Source organism: Rutilus rutilus (assembly GCF_951802725.1).
Source record: "Rutilus rutilus genome assembly, chromosome: 7".
In the NCBI taxonomy this organism is placed as follows: domain Eukaryota; kingdom Metazoa; phylum Chordata; class Actinopteri; order Cypriniformes; family Leuciscidae; genus Rutilus; species Rutilus rutilus.
The window spans coordinates 5,040,694-5,056,494 of NC_140221.1; the positions used below are offsets into that span (position 1 = coordinate 5,040,694).

The following is a 15,801-nucleotide window of genomic DNA, read 5'->3' on the forward strand; positions in this document are numbered from 1 at the left end:
CTCTAAAAATCAATACCTCCATCACCACATACCACACCGGGACCTTTCACACTTGCTCCCACAACTAAGGAAAATAAAAGCAACCAGCCAACATCTTGTTTCAGGACTCTTGCCTTTACAAAGATTTTTTCTTTCAGCCAGTTAACTGCTCGAAACATCCAGTCATCAGATTCTTGAGAACGCTTGTGAGAGCTTCAATAACACTTTATTTCGATGGTTCACTTTCGGTAACACTTTATTTGAAGGTGGCGTGTATGTACTTACTAAACAGTCAATTATGCATAATTACAAGTAAGTAACCCTAAACCAAACCCTAACAGTAACTCTATAGTAAGTACATGTAGTTAATTAGTATTACTCAGTACTTATGTACAATGTAACAACGTCACCTTAAAATAAAGGGTTACACTTTATTTTAAGGTGTCGTTGTTACAGTGCAATTATATATTTAAGTACTGAGTAATAATAATTAACTACATGTACTTACTATAGGGTTAGGGTAGGATTAGGATTTGGTTGAGGGTTAGTTGCATGTAATTGTGCATAATTTACTGTTATCACTATGGTAAGTAAATGTAACATATGTAACGAGGACACTGTAAAATAAAGTGACTGAGTAACTCTGCAACTACATGTCAACAACTAACTTTCATTCGATTATTAGTAGACCTTTTAGGGTTAGAAGGGTTAGTTGACATGTATGGAAAGTAACAAATAGTCAGTGCTTAATTTGTAAATTAATAATTGCGTTGTGACCGACACTGATCATACAACTTCAGTTTTCCCGTGACATTCAGTGACGTAAAAGTATAACTATAAAGTATAATTTATAAGTTTCTTTCACTATCCAGAAATAACCAGGGGTGCAGACTAGTTCCTTCTTCTCAAGATCACTTTTGATGAGAAACACCCTCAGCTTTACTCATGGATATGAACAATTTAAATATGCTTGACTGTCTTATTGACATTTTGGTGATTTTAACTCATTTTTATTGGAATAATTAATTAACTACATGTACTTACTATAGGGTTAGGGTAGGATTAGGATTTGGTTGAGGGTTATTTGCATGTAATTATGCATAATTTACTGTTATTACTATGGTAAGTAAATGTAACATATGTAACAAGGACACTGTAAAATAAAGTGTTACCAAATAAAGTGACTGATTAACTCTGCAACTACATGTCAACAACTAACTTTCATTCGATTATTAGTAGACTGGTAGGTTAGGGTTAGAAGAGTTAGTTGACATGTACTTGTAAAGTTACATATAGTCAGTGCTTAACGACACTGATCATACAACTTCAGTTTTCCTGTGACATTCAATGACGTAAAAGTATAACTATAAAGTATCATTCACAAGTTTCTTTCACTATCCTGATGACTATCAGCAGAATTGTCCAGGGGTGCAGACTAGCTCCATCTTCTCTATATGTCTTATTGACATTTTGGTGATATTAACTCTCTTAATTATCTGGGCCTATGCACTCTCTCCAAACTTTCTGCAAAACAATAAGCAGTAAGAAACACCAACCAATAAGACGGATTTTGAAGCTGATTGGTCAAAAATATGTTGAGGACTAATAGCAAAACATAACCTCCAAAATACATCTGTATAAACCATTCTCACACGCATGCACTGTCACCATGTTATACACTTTAAAAACAAATGGCTGAATGCAAAAATCTGACATTTTCAAGAACAGGATACGGCTCAAATTAAGCACTGCTTATGGTCAGTAAAATGTCTGACTATCAATCAATCAATCAAAATGTATCATTTAGAAGATGTTTTAAAGAATGTTGGTAGCCAGACAGTTTATGGTAGCCATTGACTTCCATAGTATTTTTTTCATAGTAATGATGGCAGAATTTTCATTTTTAGGTGAACTATCCCTTTAAGCAGACAGTCTACTAATACTCTAATGCAGGGTTTCTCAAACTCGGTCCTGGAGGGCCACTGTCCTGCACAGTTTAGCTCCAACCCTGATCAAACACACCTAGCTGTGAGTTTCTAGTGATCCTGAAGACATTGATTAGCTTGCTCAGGTGTGTTTGATCAGGGTTGGAGCTAAACTGTGCAGGACAGTGGCCCTCCAGGACCGAGTTTGAGAAACCCTGCTCTAATGACTGCTAGTTGACTGTTACTTATAGTTAGCAGAATGACTAAAGTGGACAATCGAAATAAAGTGTAACCAGAGCCTTTATTTTGTATTTTTGTCAAAGAAAAAAAGTTATATATTTAATATATTATAAGCATGACAATTTAAGTGATAACAATTGAAAGAATTCACATGAATTTCATATTTGCTATCTCTTCTGCTTTATGATAGCATGCACTCCAGCCGGATGCAAGGACGCAAGATGCTCAAATCCTGTTGATTCATGTGTTTCCAGCACATTCTGAGAATATTCCTAAAGAGCATGTTTTGTGCTTCAATTACAGCAAGGAAATCTGACTTTTCATACACCAGAGTATGTAGTCATGTCACAAATTTGCGTAGTTGTTAACTGTGTGACTTAACGGCACAAATTCAACGGCACAATATATTTTTTTCATATAACATTATAACAGCTGTTTGTTTTTTAGTCATTATGGTCCTAAGCTCTAGTAACTCTTTCACTGACCGCCTAATTAGTTGACTCGCATGTTTTTGTTTCTGCATTAGTTAAATAAATAAGTCTGCGCTTACATAGACATACTCAAAGAAAGTCTGTGTGTGTGTGTGTGCGTGCGTTATAATGCTCAGTGCTTCCATGAGTATGTCTATGTAAGCACACATTTATTTAACCAATGCAGAAACAAACAAAAAAAAAATTTCTGCACAAGCCTTCATCTTTGTGGGGAAACAAAGGCAGGGAAATCTGCATGAATAAAAGAGTGGCAGATAGGAGAAGAGAAGGGAAAGATGTCTGCTTAATTAGCCAGTAATGATGGGATCTGACAAACAACATCTGTTTCCAAATTGGGAGTGTGTGTGTGTGTGTGTGTGTGTGTGTGTTTGGGAGGGGGGTAGAATGGAGAATGCCAGCACTCACTTTACCGAATGTCTCAAACAGAACAGCTTGATGTGAGTTTTCGGAGGAAAGCAGGAAGCAAAAACAGACAGAAATATAAATGCTTGAAAAAATTATACTTTTGTGATTTTGCCCCACAGATATTAGAGATAATGCTTAATCAACTGCCTTGCCACCAAGTCATATTGAGACGTGTGTGTGTGTGTGTGTGCTTGACTGTCTTAAATTTCACTAATGAGTTAATGATGCCCCCTGGTGCTAGTCTGGCCCCTCTGTTTGTTTGTGTTTGTGCGTGTGTGTGTGTGTGTGTGTGTGTGTGTGTGTGTGTGTGTGTGTGTGTGTGTGTGTGTGTGTGTAATCTGGAGGAGATCCAGAAGATCTCATCCTCCATGGTAAATTCCATATGCCTCAACACAATCCCACTTTCTCCACAGACACAGTAGTGCATTCCTGCTTTTTGTATATACTGCAGGATTAAGGATAAATTCATCAGGACAGATGCCCCCGAATTAGTTTACAGCACTGATCTCATAGCCGTGCATTTGTGGGAGATCAGACAACGTGGACGTGTAGTGTGTGATGAATCTGTCAGGACTCGGGTCAGGGTTGATAGGGCCACTGACAGCTTCCCAGCATGCCTGCTGTGAGCCCTGTCAGTCTCTCCTCCTCCTCCACAGTTCCTCCCTGCTCTCACTCCTGTCTGCATGTGTACACATTTGCTATGGATTAGTTATGGACATGATATTTTAGCACCATAGGCAGCACTGTTCCTCACAGCGGTGACAGGAATCACCTTTCCAAATCATGGCTGATCAATTGAATTGAAAGCAGATGGACTTAGAAACCTCACATTTCAAAGATGATTCAGAGATGAAACCAGGGCTTTTGAAAATCGTTAAATATTATTTAAAGTGTTTTGGTTAGACCTCACTGACACTTCATCCGATCCATTGAGATTATAAGTTGTACCTCTGTATTTTTATTTTTGGTTATTATGGGTATTATTTTGTCTGTTGCTTGTTTTGTTGATAGTAATGATCCTGGGCAGATCTTGGCCTTTGTATATAGTTATAATTTTAAAATATAATAAAAAAGGAGTCACAAAAATAAATAATTGAGAGCATTTTAACATAACAAAATATGAAAAAATTAAGGGGTTTGAATACTTTTGCAAGGCAATGTATATGTTTCAAAGCAGAAACAATTATAATTATTCAAATTAAAATGATATAAAAAGTATTTTATAATATTCTCGTTTGATTGTTAATTTTATCTCACCACTCAGATTCCAAATAGTAGTATAACTTGTATTATGCTCAAAGAAATGCTTTTTTGTTTGTTTTGTCCTGCCATCCCTTCACTTGTCTTATAGTGCGCACTCTTTGTTGGTGCCGTTGCAGAACATATTCCCTTCAGGAACAGATAATTGTCTTTCTATATTGATCCAATAGTTTTGCACTCCCCTGGGTTTGATTAGCAAAGTAAGAAGGGGACAGATGGTACCATTCCTATTACTGTGATTTTTTTCTCTTTTTCTTTTTTCCCAGAGCACTCATTGTAGCTAGACCTAAGGAAGCGAATGAAATGCTATGTCAGACCAGTCTTTAAAACAACAGCCCCAAGTTTGTATTCAAGTGCACGTCCTCGAATTGCTGCTATGGCTCTTAAATTTGAGAATACAATAACCATTTTTTTTACGTAAAAAATTAAAAATGTTAATGTTTTTTAAGGTAACATTAGGCAGCTGATAATAGAGGACCTGCATTTCCAAATTCTGTGTATAGAGATTTTACAAACTACTAACTTTTTCAGCAATTACCAAGACAACATTTGGAAACAGATTTGACAAACAAATAAACATGCATACCAATCCATCAGCCTTGTTCCTGCGGTAGCCTTATTCTATTGATAAGATTATACCATATTGATTATTTTGTTTGTTTTAACCTATATAGATTGAAAACCCACAAAACCCACCATGTGATTGATCCCTATTCAACCCTCTCCTTCTTTTCAGCAGTTCTTTTCATCCCTCACTAATCGTATGCATCCATTTATTGAACCTGTGTGTAGTGACTTGCTGAGTCTCAAGCTGTTAGTCCAGCTGTACATTTACTACAAAGCTTAAAAGATATAGCAGGATATATATACCAGGACTTTCAGGAATCTTACTTTTCTTATGAAGCCAAACATAATTAGTGCTTCCACTTTGCCAAACTTTTCCTAATCCAATTAAGGCATGTTATGAGCAACACTAAAAACTTTTACACAAACACACACACACCTTTACTTCGCTATCTAAATGGGAACATTGCATAGACTTCTGTTGTTTTTATATACAGTTTGTTTTAAAACCTAACCCTAACACACACCCTAACCCTAACTGAAAACTTTCTGCATTTTTACCACAAAAAAAAAAAAACATTATTTCCTTTTATACTGTTTTTACAAATGAGAACATCTGGTTTTGTGGGATTTTGTCATGTTTAGCTCAATTCTGGGTACAAATTTGTCCCCTAAATATGGATAAGTAGGTACACACACACACACTTAAATAAAAAAAAAAGTCATCATTTCCATACAGCTAATCATTAATACTCTAACTTAAACCCATACCTTTTTACAATTAAACAATTTTACTTAATCTATATATTGTTTTTTATAAATGATGATAGCACCAGATGTCCCTGATTGGTTTAGTCAGAATTAGCTCTTTCTAGGGACGAATATGTAAATCAAGTATAGATCAGTGTCACACACGCACACACACCTCGTGGTCAACATATGCCAAACCAAAATGTTCATTAACATATTATCACTATTGCCAATTTGCATGAGACATCTTTAAAACAGTAGCTTTCATCCACAAGATTTAAGTATGTGGCCAAAGCACATGTGTGTATTGATCAGTCATGGACTGTTGGATTGACTAAACTGGTCTCTCAATCAATATGCACAAGCACATGATGAGATTTACAATTATACAAACAAACTAATGAAGGTTTCAATGTGCAAAAATTCATGTTTAATATAAGAATAATATAAGGGCAGGTAATGATTAAAAGCTAGGCCATAATCTCTGGCAGCAAGAAGAGCCAAGGGAAGATGTGGGGATCATGATGTGACAAAAGCCTCCTTCAGCATCAGCTGAGAGCTATTCTCTCCCCTTCTGCTAATAACTGGATTAGTTGTGGAGGCAGAAAGGGGGTGGAGAGAGAGACAGACTGAGCAGCAGGTCCAAACAAAACGGACACAGATTAAAAAAGGAGGGGGGTGAAGGTGCTTTGGGATCCCAATTCCCACATGCATCGGGGAGGTGTCCTGATGAGCCGACTAATTATATCAATATTAGGGGGAAAGGTTGAGGGTGGCATAGAAAACCAGAGAGTGAAGGGTATTAAAACTAGAAAAATCTGCTATCGAAAAATACTTGAATATGAATATATTAAATTTCTCTGTCAACTCTCATTTGTAAGTTTTAAAAAGTCCCTTGGTCTTTCAAATTTCCCTTGGTTTTTCAAAGTACGAATCTATCAATGATGTAGCACTTCTTGTATCCACAACAGGCATAAAAAAGCACAAAAAAAAAAGCCAACCAGTTTGTTTGCTGTTGCCAAATATGAGAAGTATCATAATGCACTAATGAGGCAATATATAAGCTATAGCTTTGAAAAAAAAAGAAAAAAAGCTGTCAATACCAAACGTGGCTGTCTAATCCCTTCATTTTATTAAAACTCTGGGTAAGTCTGACCTTGTTTGGAGAATTAAAGAGATAGAAGGAACAGATATGACAGAGAGAGAGAGGGGGGGGGGGGGGGATCACAGAGAAAACTATAAAAACAGCTGTGGTACTAAGGAATTCTGGGAAACTCTATGAGACAACTTTCCACTCCTGACGTGAGAAAGACAGAGCAGATCCTCAGAGACGCTTTATAAACACTGTTAGCTTGAAAAGGGAGAGAGAGGTAAAGAGGGATATCTGAAAATAAGGGAAACTATATCATCCATATGTCTTTGAAAGATAGCTTGGGGTGATCAAGTTGTGGGACAGAGTGATTTAGTATGCATAAGAGAGCAAAACAACTCGCATTTAAAGTGTTGTATTTATGTAGTGAGTAGAGAAAGGAGAAAATATGTAAGATACTGATCCTTTCTGCGCAATGAGGCAATGAATAAAGAAGGACAGATGTGTTCATTCTTAAACCCCAAATCATTATACTCTAAATAATAAATGCTGGGTTGTTTCAACCCATGTTTGGGTCAAATATGTACAAACCAACCCTTGGGTTTCAAAATTTAATTTAAAAATGTAAACCAACGGTTGGGTTTGTCCATATTTGACCTAAACATGGGTTGAAACAACCCAGCATTTTTTTTAGAGCGTATAGCTAAAATAAAAAAAATACTTATATTCTTTACATATAAACCAAACTTTTGGTCAGTTAGGCCCTAGTTTTAATATGCTAGTCTTAGGACTCATAAGACCCTTGAGTTGAGTTTCCTCAAAATGATTATTTCTCAGGTTTTCCTTCCCTTTAACACACCTTGCACAAAATCTAAGCAGAACATACTGTGGATTGTGTGAACATATAAATCACTCAAACTTGTGTGTAGGGAACTAGAAAAGTTTTGTAACTGGACTTACCTGTCAATGATGACAGGATCGGATGGCGTCTCGTTGCGATTGCCGCAGCTTTTTTTCTCACAGCAGCGACTTTGTATGGAAAAAAGAGAACATCATGAATTATTAAAACTTGCTCCATAAGACCACTACAATTAAGACTAAAGAAAAAAAAAAGGCAGGCCAGCAATCTGTCACATTGATTGTGAATGATCAAGCTCAATCCCTGCTTCTAAAGCATACACACACAAACCCGACCCTATCAGACACACACACACACACACACACACCGTCGGTGGACCTCCTGTCTGTGCAGGGCACGGCACGTCCCCCCCCCCACACACACACACAATCCCCCCACCTCATGCACCACGCCACCAGCATAACAAAAGTGCCCCCCACCCCTGGCCATCTGCCTATATGCTTTCTCCTCACAGTCCCCCCCGTCAGACAGAGTCACTCCCCAGCTGTGTGGCCTGCCCTCTGCACCCCCTTCCCCATCAGCTCTGTTATTAACCAGCTGTGAGCGCCCACTCGGGCATCTGCTGGCTACACAATGGGGGCAGAGCCAATTCTGAGTCCCCTTCTGCCCTCCCTAATGCTGTCCTGAAGCCTGAGGTCACTGCACACCCCCTGTCTCTTCTGTCTCCTGTGACACTTGCTGTTCCCTTTTCTCTCCGTCCAGCTACCATATACTCTCTCGGACATTGTGCTTGCGCTTGTTCCAACCCAGGCTCATTGAGAAAACGTGCCTGTGGCGACATATATGCAAAAAATGACATTACGTTGCGTGAACGTTTCACAACCCTTTTTTAGAGTGAAATGTCAAGTGAGTGACGCTAAACGAGTTTTCGGTTTTATCTGAAACAGATGAATTTGGCATGGTTTTATTATATGTTGGTTGTTGTACGTATCACAGCAGTTCGCAAATTAAATGTGCGGTGAGGGTGAAGGTTAATGCTCTACTGCGTTTGAAAATAACGTACCACCTAAACCCTAAACACACCTGTTAGTGTTAAAGGGATAGTTCACCCAAAAATGAAAATTAATCATATAAAGCGACCGTTTCTCTTCAGAATATTTTGACTAAACCGCTCATATGGATTAGTTTTACCATCTCTTTACGAACTTTTTGAAGTGTCAAAGTGGTAGTTGCGTATCTGTCAATGGAGGGACAGAAAACTCTCAGATTTCATCAGAAAGATCTTCATTTGTGTTCCGAAGTCTTACGGGTTTGGAACAACATGAGGGTGATTATTAATGACAGAATTTACATGTTTGAGCGAACTCTTTAACTATAAATCAAACGTGAGATAAAATCACAATCACTAAAGCAACCATGCAATTTTTAGTGTGCTTTGAGCTCTTTTATTGTGACTCTTGTTTCAATGGACTCGTACTTTGCAAGTGCAATGCTGAACCAGGTGATGATGGTAATCTCAAAATGTATTTGTTTATTTGATACACTATGGTAAAAGTGTTTTGAGGTCATAACATAGTATTGTGCAAGGAACTGTGCGAAAATAAGTTTTTATTAATCGCAATCTGCCCCTGTAATCATATTTATTTTTGTGGGTGAAAAGAAAGAAAAGTTGTTGCTGTGTTACTGCCTCTGGTGTTCGTTTCGGCTGGAACCTGCAGTGATTTGTATGTATCGGTAAGTGTTTTGAGTTCTGCAAAAATGTAGTTGCGAGTGAATGTTCTGTCATCTTTGCAGGAATGACTGTACAAAGTAACATTTATCTTTAGCAAAACTATGAAAGAGAATAGCACATGGCAGGCACATGCCATTTAACCATAGATCGGTACAATATGCGTCACATGACTAAACATCGTTTTCAAATACCTCCGTTTTCACAGACCACACTAAAATGATAAACCACCACTTTCAAATTTATCTTCAAAAACCCAGTTTTCGCAGGAGAAAAACGCCATCTCATAGTGGACGGAAGGTCAAGATGTAAAAAAAAAGATGTTTCCAAGTCATAGCCTTAGTATCTTCTGTGAACACTCTTAACGAACATCACTGTGGGCTTAGAGTGAAACTGACTCGAGAAATGTTTTTGGTTGTTAGAAGACTGGAAATTCAGCATGTTTCCTGAAGATGTATTTCTTTTATGCAAACTTCTACCAAGGGATTCAAACACAGAAGCTACTTCTGACATTAACATGTTACCAAAGACAAGGTGGTTCTTAAAAGATACATTTTTGTAACATTTTAATAATCTAAAGAACCGTTTTCCACTATAAAGAACCTTTTGCACAGTGGAAATGTTACATGGATGTTAAAGGTTCCTCATGAAACCATTGATGCCAAGTGGCTGGAGTATGGATCATTGTAGAGCAAATTTGCTGCATGCACTCTTTCAGACATTTTTCCAATAGCACATTGCTGCTATATTGGTTTGATTGTGTTTTTTACTCACCTGCACATGACCTCGTGAGTTAGCAAGACACGACACATTTCTGGATTCTTGTTCTGTCCTTCATATGAGATGGGCTGAACCATGTAAAACAGAGTTTAAAAAAGGTCATCAACACACAGAGCAAAACTAAGTGCAAGTTTCTAGTGGCTAGAAGAAAAAAAATGTGGTGCTTTACCTGTTTAGTGACGGAATCAATGAGACGTGCATAAAGGTCTTGTTCTGTGCGAACACCTGTGAACAAAAACAACAAACCAATCTGTTGATGTCACACACTCTGAAATAAATGTACAAATTTGGAACCACATTGCCACTGGAGCAAATAGTAGGAGAGAGTTGGGCAATGGTAGTTTTACTACCATCAGTTGTTTCTTTGTTGGGTAAACTAAAATATATAATGTACATGTTCATTTAATGTATAATATAATCACACAATATGGCTTTTTTTCTTTTTTTTTTTGCAGCAAAAACTAAAAATGTGGAATGCTATATGCTATCTACATGGACATAAAGGTCTATATGAGAAGAGAAATGATAAGCATACCATTACTATAGAGGAGCTGGAGTTTGTAGTGAGTTCCATTGTTGGTCTTTTCTCCCGTCTGCTCCTTAGAAGAACAGCAGGGAAAGGCAAGGGAAGGACAAAGAATTTTGATTAAGCCACACAAAATTAACATTTAGACACAGGAGTTCATGACTGAGTATTGTCTACACAACAATATATATTTTTTAATTATCACAAGCAAGTGGTACATTTTCAAAACTCAAATCTCATGGCTTTACCATGACTGCGAAATTACTGTAGTCACCCTTAACTGTATACATTTAGTCATTTGGGTACAGTGAAAACATTTACTACTGGTAGCAAACTTCTTCATCATATATGTATTACAACTTTTGATGAAGAGATACAATTACAAACATTACAGTTTTTATATAAAGTTTGGTAATGTAAGTGCATTTTCTAATGTGACAACTATACAATTACTGTAATATGTTTAGTAACAAGAGTGATTTGAAACACGTATCTTGCATTGTTGCACTGCATTTACACTGTTAAAACTAAATTGAAAGAAGATCTATTGTGCTCGCATTATGTTAAAATATTGCATTGTGAAACAATGTTTACTTGGAAAGAAAATATGTAGGCTACAACTGTAATGAAAGCATGAGATGGCTTGTGTTTTGCAAGTGTGATCAGTTTGAGTTTAAAAATTTCCACTTGTGAAAATAGTGCTAAAGTGCATTTTTTGAGTTTGAGAGCCTATTAGGCTGTCTTGCCTACCAAGGATGGATTAAAAGTAAGGAAAAAATGGACCAACAAGAAGGAAGATTTGGGAGGAGGGAGTTGATGTTGTAAAATAAGTGTCAGTGTCCAAGAATGGCTTCTCTAATTTTTCTGGATTTTTAAATATCCCATAGATCCTGTGTGTTTTATAAGGTTTCTCTTAAAGCTCAAGCTTGAACTCTATAGGGAACATCATCAAAAATCCATAAATGTTCAATCATGTGAAACATGCTATATATAGAATATACCTTGTCCTGCTCCACAAAGTCCACAAATGCTGTCCTCTCCACTTCCACAGGCTGCCCACTGCGATCATAGAGTGCCAGAACAAAATGGAAGAAGTTGGACTTTCTGAGATTGGAGGGAGGCTGTTTTTCAAAGTGAGCACGGGATAAGGCCACTCCACTGTTTCGGAGAGTAATAAAAAAACAGACAGTTTATTTCATAATTTTTTCACAATTCATATAACTGACCATTTACTGATATAATACCATCAACTAAATTCAACACAAGCTCAGTACAATTCTTAATGCATGTCTCGGACAAGATCAAAATGAAAAATACTTTCACATTTGGAGCACATTGCCACTGATTCCACCTATTAAAAATGTCTGCTTGTGTCGGAATCTTTATAAAATAGTCTGAAGACAACAGTTTTAGGCTTAGAAAGTGTGTTTGAGCACATTGTTGTCACGATTAAAAAAAGTGTTATAAAAGCCTAATTTCGAAAATGTTTGTTTCATTTTTATTAAATGCTCTCACCAAATTTGATTACAAGTTCTTTTCTTTTTTTAAATGTTTAATCTTTTTTCTTTTCTTTTTTTCTTTGTGTGTTTGTGTTTGCAGCAATATAAGATAGGCTATATCAAAAGTATTTCAAAGGCACAGTGTGCACTTGGTGAACAACCCAAATGTAGCCAACAATTTTTTTTATTAATATTATTAGCTACAATCATTATGATTGTTCTAAGAATGCATCATTTGAAGATATAACACGGACTTCTCTAATTAATTTAGGTATAAAAAAAAGCTGGAAAGAAGCTGCAGTCTTTAGCGCAATATAGGCCTACACTGTTCAGAAAGCAAAAAGCTAATTTACTACGAAATTATTTATAGTCCTTAGATAGACCCACCTGACAACAAACAGCTGTCTGCATTTCTTAAAAGCAGACTTGATGTTTTGGTGGAAACGCAGCTCTGGGCAGTTGTTAACTTCGATACATAGCTATAGATGTTAGAAATATAAATACATATTTCGACTTATCAAAACATACACATTTAGAGGCGATCAGTAGCCTAGATTTGTGTGTTTTCGTTAATATAGGCTATTACGATTATTAGCCTAAATGGAGTTACCACTGCATCCAACTTTTAATGATTTGATTTTGAATTCCTAAAATTATTCAATTGTGCATATCAAAGTTCGACAAATCGTTCAATAATACTGGATTAAACATAGCCTATTCTTATGCTATACCGGCTACTCTTCAAATGAGCAAGAAATGAAAAGCAAATAAGATGAACGTCACAAACAATCGCCGTTCAAGTGACGTGCTCGAGCGTCTTAAAGTATACAGCCATGAGACAATAGGGTTTCATTGTTTTGTCTTGTTTGCCTCTTTCATTCGGCTCGTGACTCTGTCACCTCAAACTACAACAGCACTGAAGACTGAGCTCTGGCGCTATTAATCTCCGGTGTCATTTTACATCCACAGCCACAAAACAGCCCAACCTGTTGCTGTAGATATTTTTACAGTTATAGAAAACAAAAGTTAACTGATAGTTCGTGGTTGACGTCTACTACTAGCATTCTAATACTAGCCTACTACTAATAGAAATAGGCTGCACTAACAACCGCACGTGGGGAAAAACATTTAGACAAACTCACGCAATTGTTTAGGCTAGTAGTCATTTTAATCCTACATGCTCTGTTCTTTTGGAAATAGTTTAACATTTGTGTAGCCTATGCGTGTTATTTGGGCTAAATTCACTCAGATGACAGAACTGTAAATAAAGAAATGTTCTTTAGGTGGTGTTTGTGTATGTAAAAGACTTAAACTGATTAAAAGATTTTAGTGCGCATCAATGCAGAATAAGCCTACCTCTGTGCCGCTATGTTTGCATCAATAACTCCGACGTTCCGCACCCAAGAACGAACAGAATCCATTTCTTCTTCAAAAGTTGTCACTTTCAATTCGGTGAGGGTTCTTGTCGAGTGATCTTGACTCCCAAACATTTAAGTTACCACAAAATTGGAATGACAAGGTAACCTCTTGTGCAAAACTGCAGAAGCACTTAAACAGCAAACAGTCAAAATAATCAGAAGATTCTCCTGATGACTCAGTTGAATGATTTCCCGGAATTTTGGAACACCGAGATTCTCCGAAAGGACCGTGATGTCCTCCGTGGTTCTTTTTTGGAAGTTATTTTTTTTTTGGGAAACTTGCTTTCTTGGCGTAGGTTATCCTTTTTCGAGACCCATTCAAAGACGTCCACTCGCTCACCTGTTCTATGAGAACATTCACTTCCCAAACACTTCCCAAATAAACCCACTCAGGATAAGAGTTAAAACATCCACGAGATGCTCTGAAGAGGTGCCGTGCTCTGCCGATTACCCTGTAACTGGTGAGGGTGGGGATGGAGCCCGTTTAAAACCATAAGACCGTGATGATGCTGCGAGAGTCTGTTGGGACCTATAGTATGAATGGGTTGCAGAGCTCGAAAAAGAGGAGGGGCAAATCCGTATTTGGGGAAGTGAAAGGTCCCCCTTTTTGTGGCGCTTTTGCAGTCTGACTATATTCAAAGAACATCGCTTACCAAATTAAAAAGTCATTTTTTTGACGTAGGGGTCTGATTTCAGACTTCTTGCAGTTAATGACTGTTTGTTGGAATAGCATATTCAAAAGACATCGCATAGCCTACCATTGACTAAAATCATGACACATCTTTGGACAATTAAATATCAAGAAATTTCCGTGCTTTTTTTTCTTCATGGATTTCAAGAATTACAGGTCTATAATCTATTAAACAGCCTAAAGCATATAGGACTTTTTAAAATTATTTATTTAGGCTATTATACATTTAAAATATGTAAGTAGCCTAAATGTATCTGTTACAAAGAAAAAACGAATCGCAAATGAGTTTGAAAGACTGACATCTGCGGGTAGAAAGCAGCAGACGGGCAAAACAATGAGATTTTTCGAAACTTTTTTTTAGACCATTTCCTCTCTGTAAGAAGAAGCTTTTCCATCTTTTCTTGCTACTGGATAGGGTTATTGTCTGTGCGTGGGGCTCAAATAACTAAACAATGAATGTGAGCCCCCCCACCAAACACACATACACACACACCACCACCACCCGGCTTATACCAACCATCTGCCAGCACGCCTCGAGTCAGCTGTTCAGCCTATTATGTGACCTGTTGCGGAATCCATGCGCTCTCTGCAACATAGCCCACTCACCGTTTCCTAAATCACTATCCACACCACTTGTATTTCATATGATATATCAAATTTCATAGTTGTTTGTTTTGTAATCGATAATAAATATTTCGTAACTCATTTCTTTTCTTTAAAAAAAAAAAAAAAAAAAAAAAAAAACCGCCTCACTGGATAGCAGATGTTTTACGCGTGAATGTGATTAACCCCAATCGCAATTTCGGACGACTAGGCTAGGCTACTTACAATGTGATTAGTATGAAAATGTATGATTTGTATGTAAAAAGTATAAATCCATCCCTATCTACACCAAGATTACCCTTCAGCAGATCGTACGAAAAAAAACTAAATTAATTTGAAACAGATTAAAATTTGCGTGACTATACGCGCATCTATATTCCACCGAATCAGTAGCAAGGCCTACTTATCGAACTCCGTTCATTTACTTGGCCTACATTAAAACACATTATCATATCAAGAAAACATTTTTGGGCAAGGCCTATGGTGAATTTCATTCTAAGATAATAAAAAAGACAAGTCCTTCAAAAACAGTCCTTCATTTCCACATTGGTTATTTCATCATTAGATAGGCTACTAATTACTTTATTATTATAAAGCCTATATTACATTCAAATAGCCTAATGTTCTGCCAGCAGGTGTTCAGCTGAGTAGTAGCCTAACTTTGTGCATAATATAGGCTATGCAAGAACAGCAACATTTGTAGAACTCTTGGTTCGGTCTAAATTAGGCTATTATTTTACGGAACTTGGTTTAAGACCAATCAATACCTTTTGTATTAAATACAAAAAGTATTAAAAATACTTTTTTAATATTAAATATTTAGGTCTTCGTAATGTGATCAATGCGTAATTTTCTACAGAACACGCCCCTTTGAAGAGGAGAATGGTGCGCAACCAATCAACTAGATTCATTTAAAAAAACATTTCAACGTGTTGTGAAAATGTAGGCTATGTATCAATAATATTGGTAGGCTATTCATGTTTTGTTTATGT

At 36.9% G+C, this 15,801-nt stretch overlaps 1 protein-coding gene across 2 annotated transcripts in view; it reads right to left on the reverse strand.

Moving 5' to 3' along the window:
- Nucleotides 1–15,279, reverse strand: part of ebf2 (EBF transcription factor 2) — a 29,684-nt gene extending 14,405 nt beyond the window's left edge. The window contains exons 1-6 of one of the 2 annotated variants that reach the window (XM_084413486.1): nucleotides 13,454–15,279; nucleotides 11,600–11,756; nucleotides 10,608–10,665; nucleotides 10,242–10,297; nucleotides 10,067–10,140; nucleotides 7,665–7,733 (exon numbers count right to left, since the gene is read on the reverse strand). In XM_084413486.1, the coding sequence (XP_084269612.1) occupies nucleotides 7,665–7,733; nucleotides 10,067–10,140; nucleotides 10,242–10,297; nucleotides 10,608–10,665; nucleotides 11,600–11,756; nucleotides 13,454–13,587 (548 nt within the window). In that variant the 5' untranslated portion in view covers nucleotides 13,588–15,279. Of the gene's footprint in view, nucleotides 1–7,664; nucleotides 7,734–10,066; nucleotides 10,141–10,241; nucleotides 10,298–10,607; nucleotides 10,672–11,599; nucleotides 11,757–13,453 lie in introns of both variants that reach the window. The other variant, XM_084413485.1, reaches the window with a different exon arrangement.
- Between the last annotated feature and the right edge of the window lie 522 nt (nucleotides 15,280–15,801).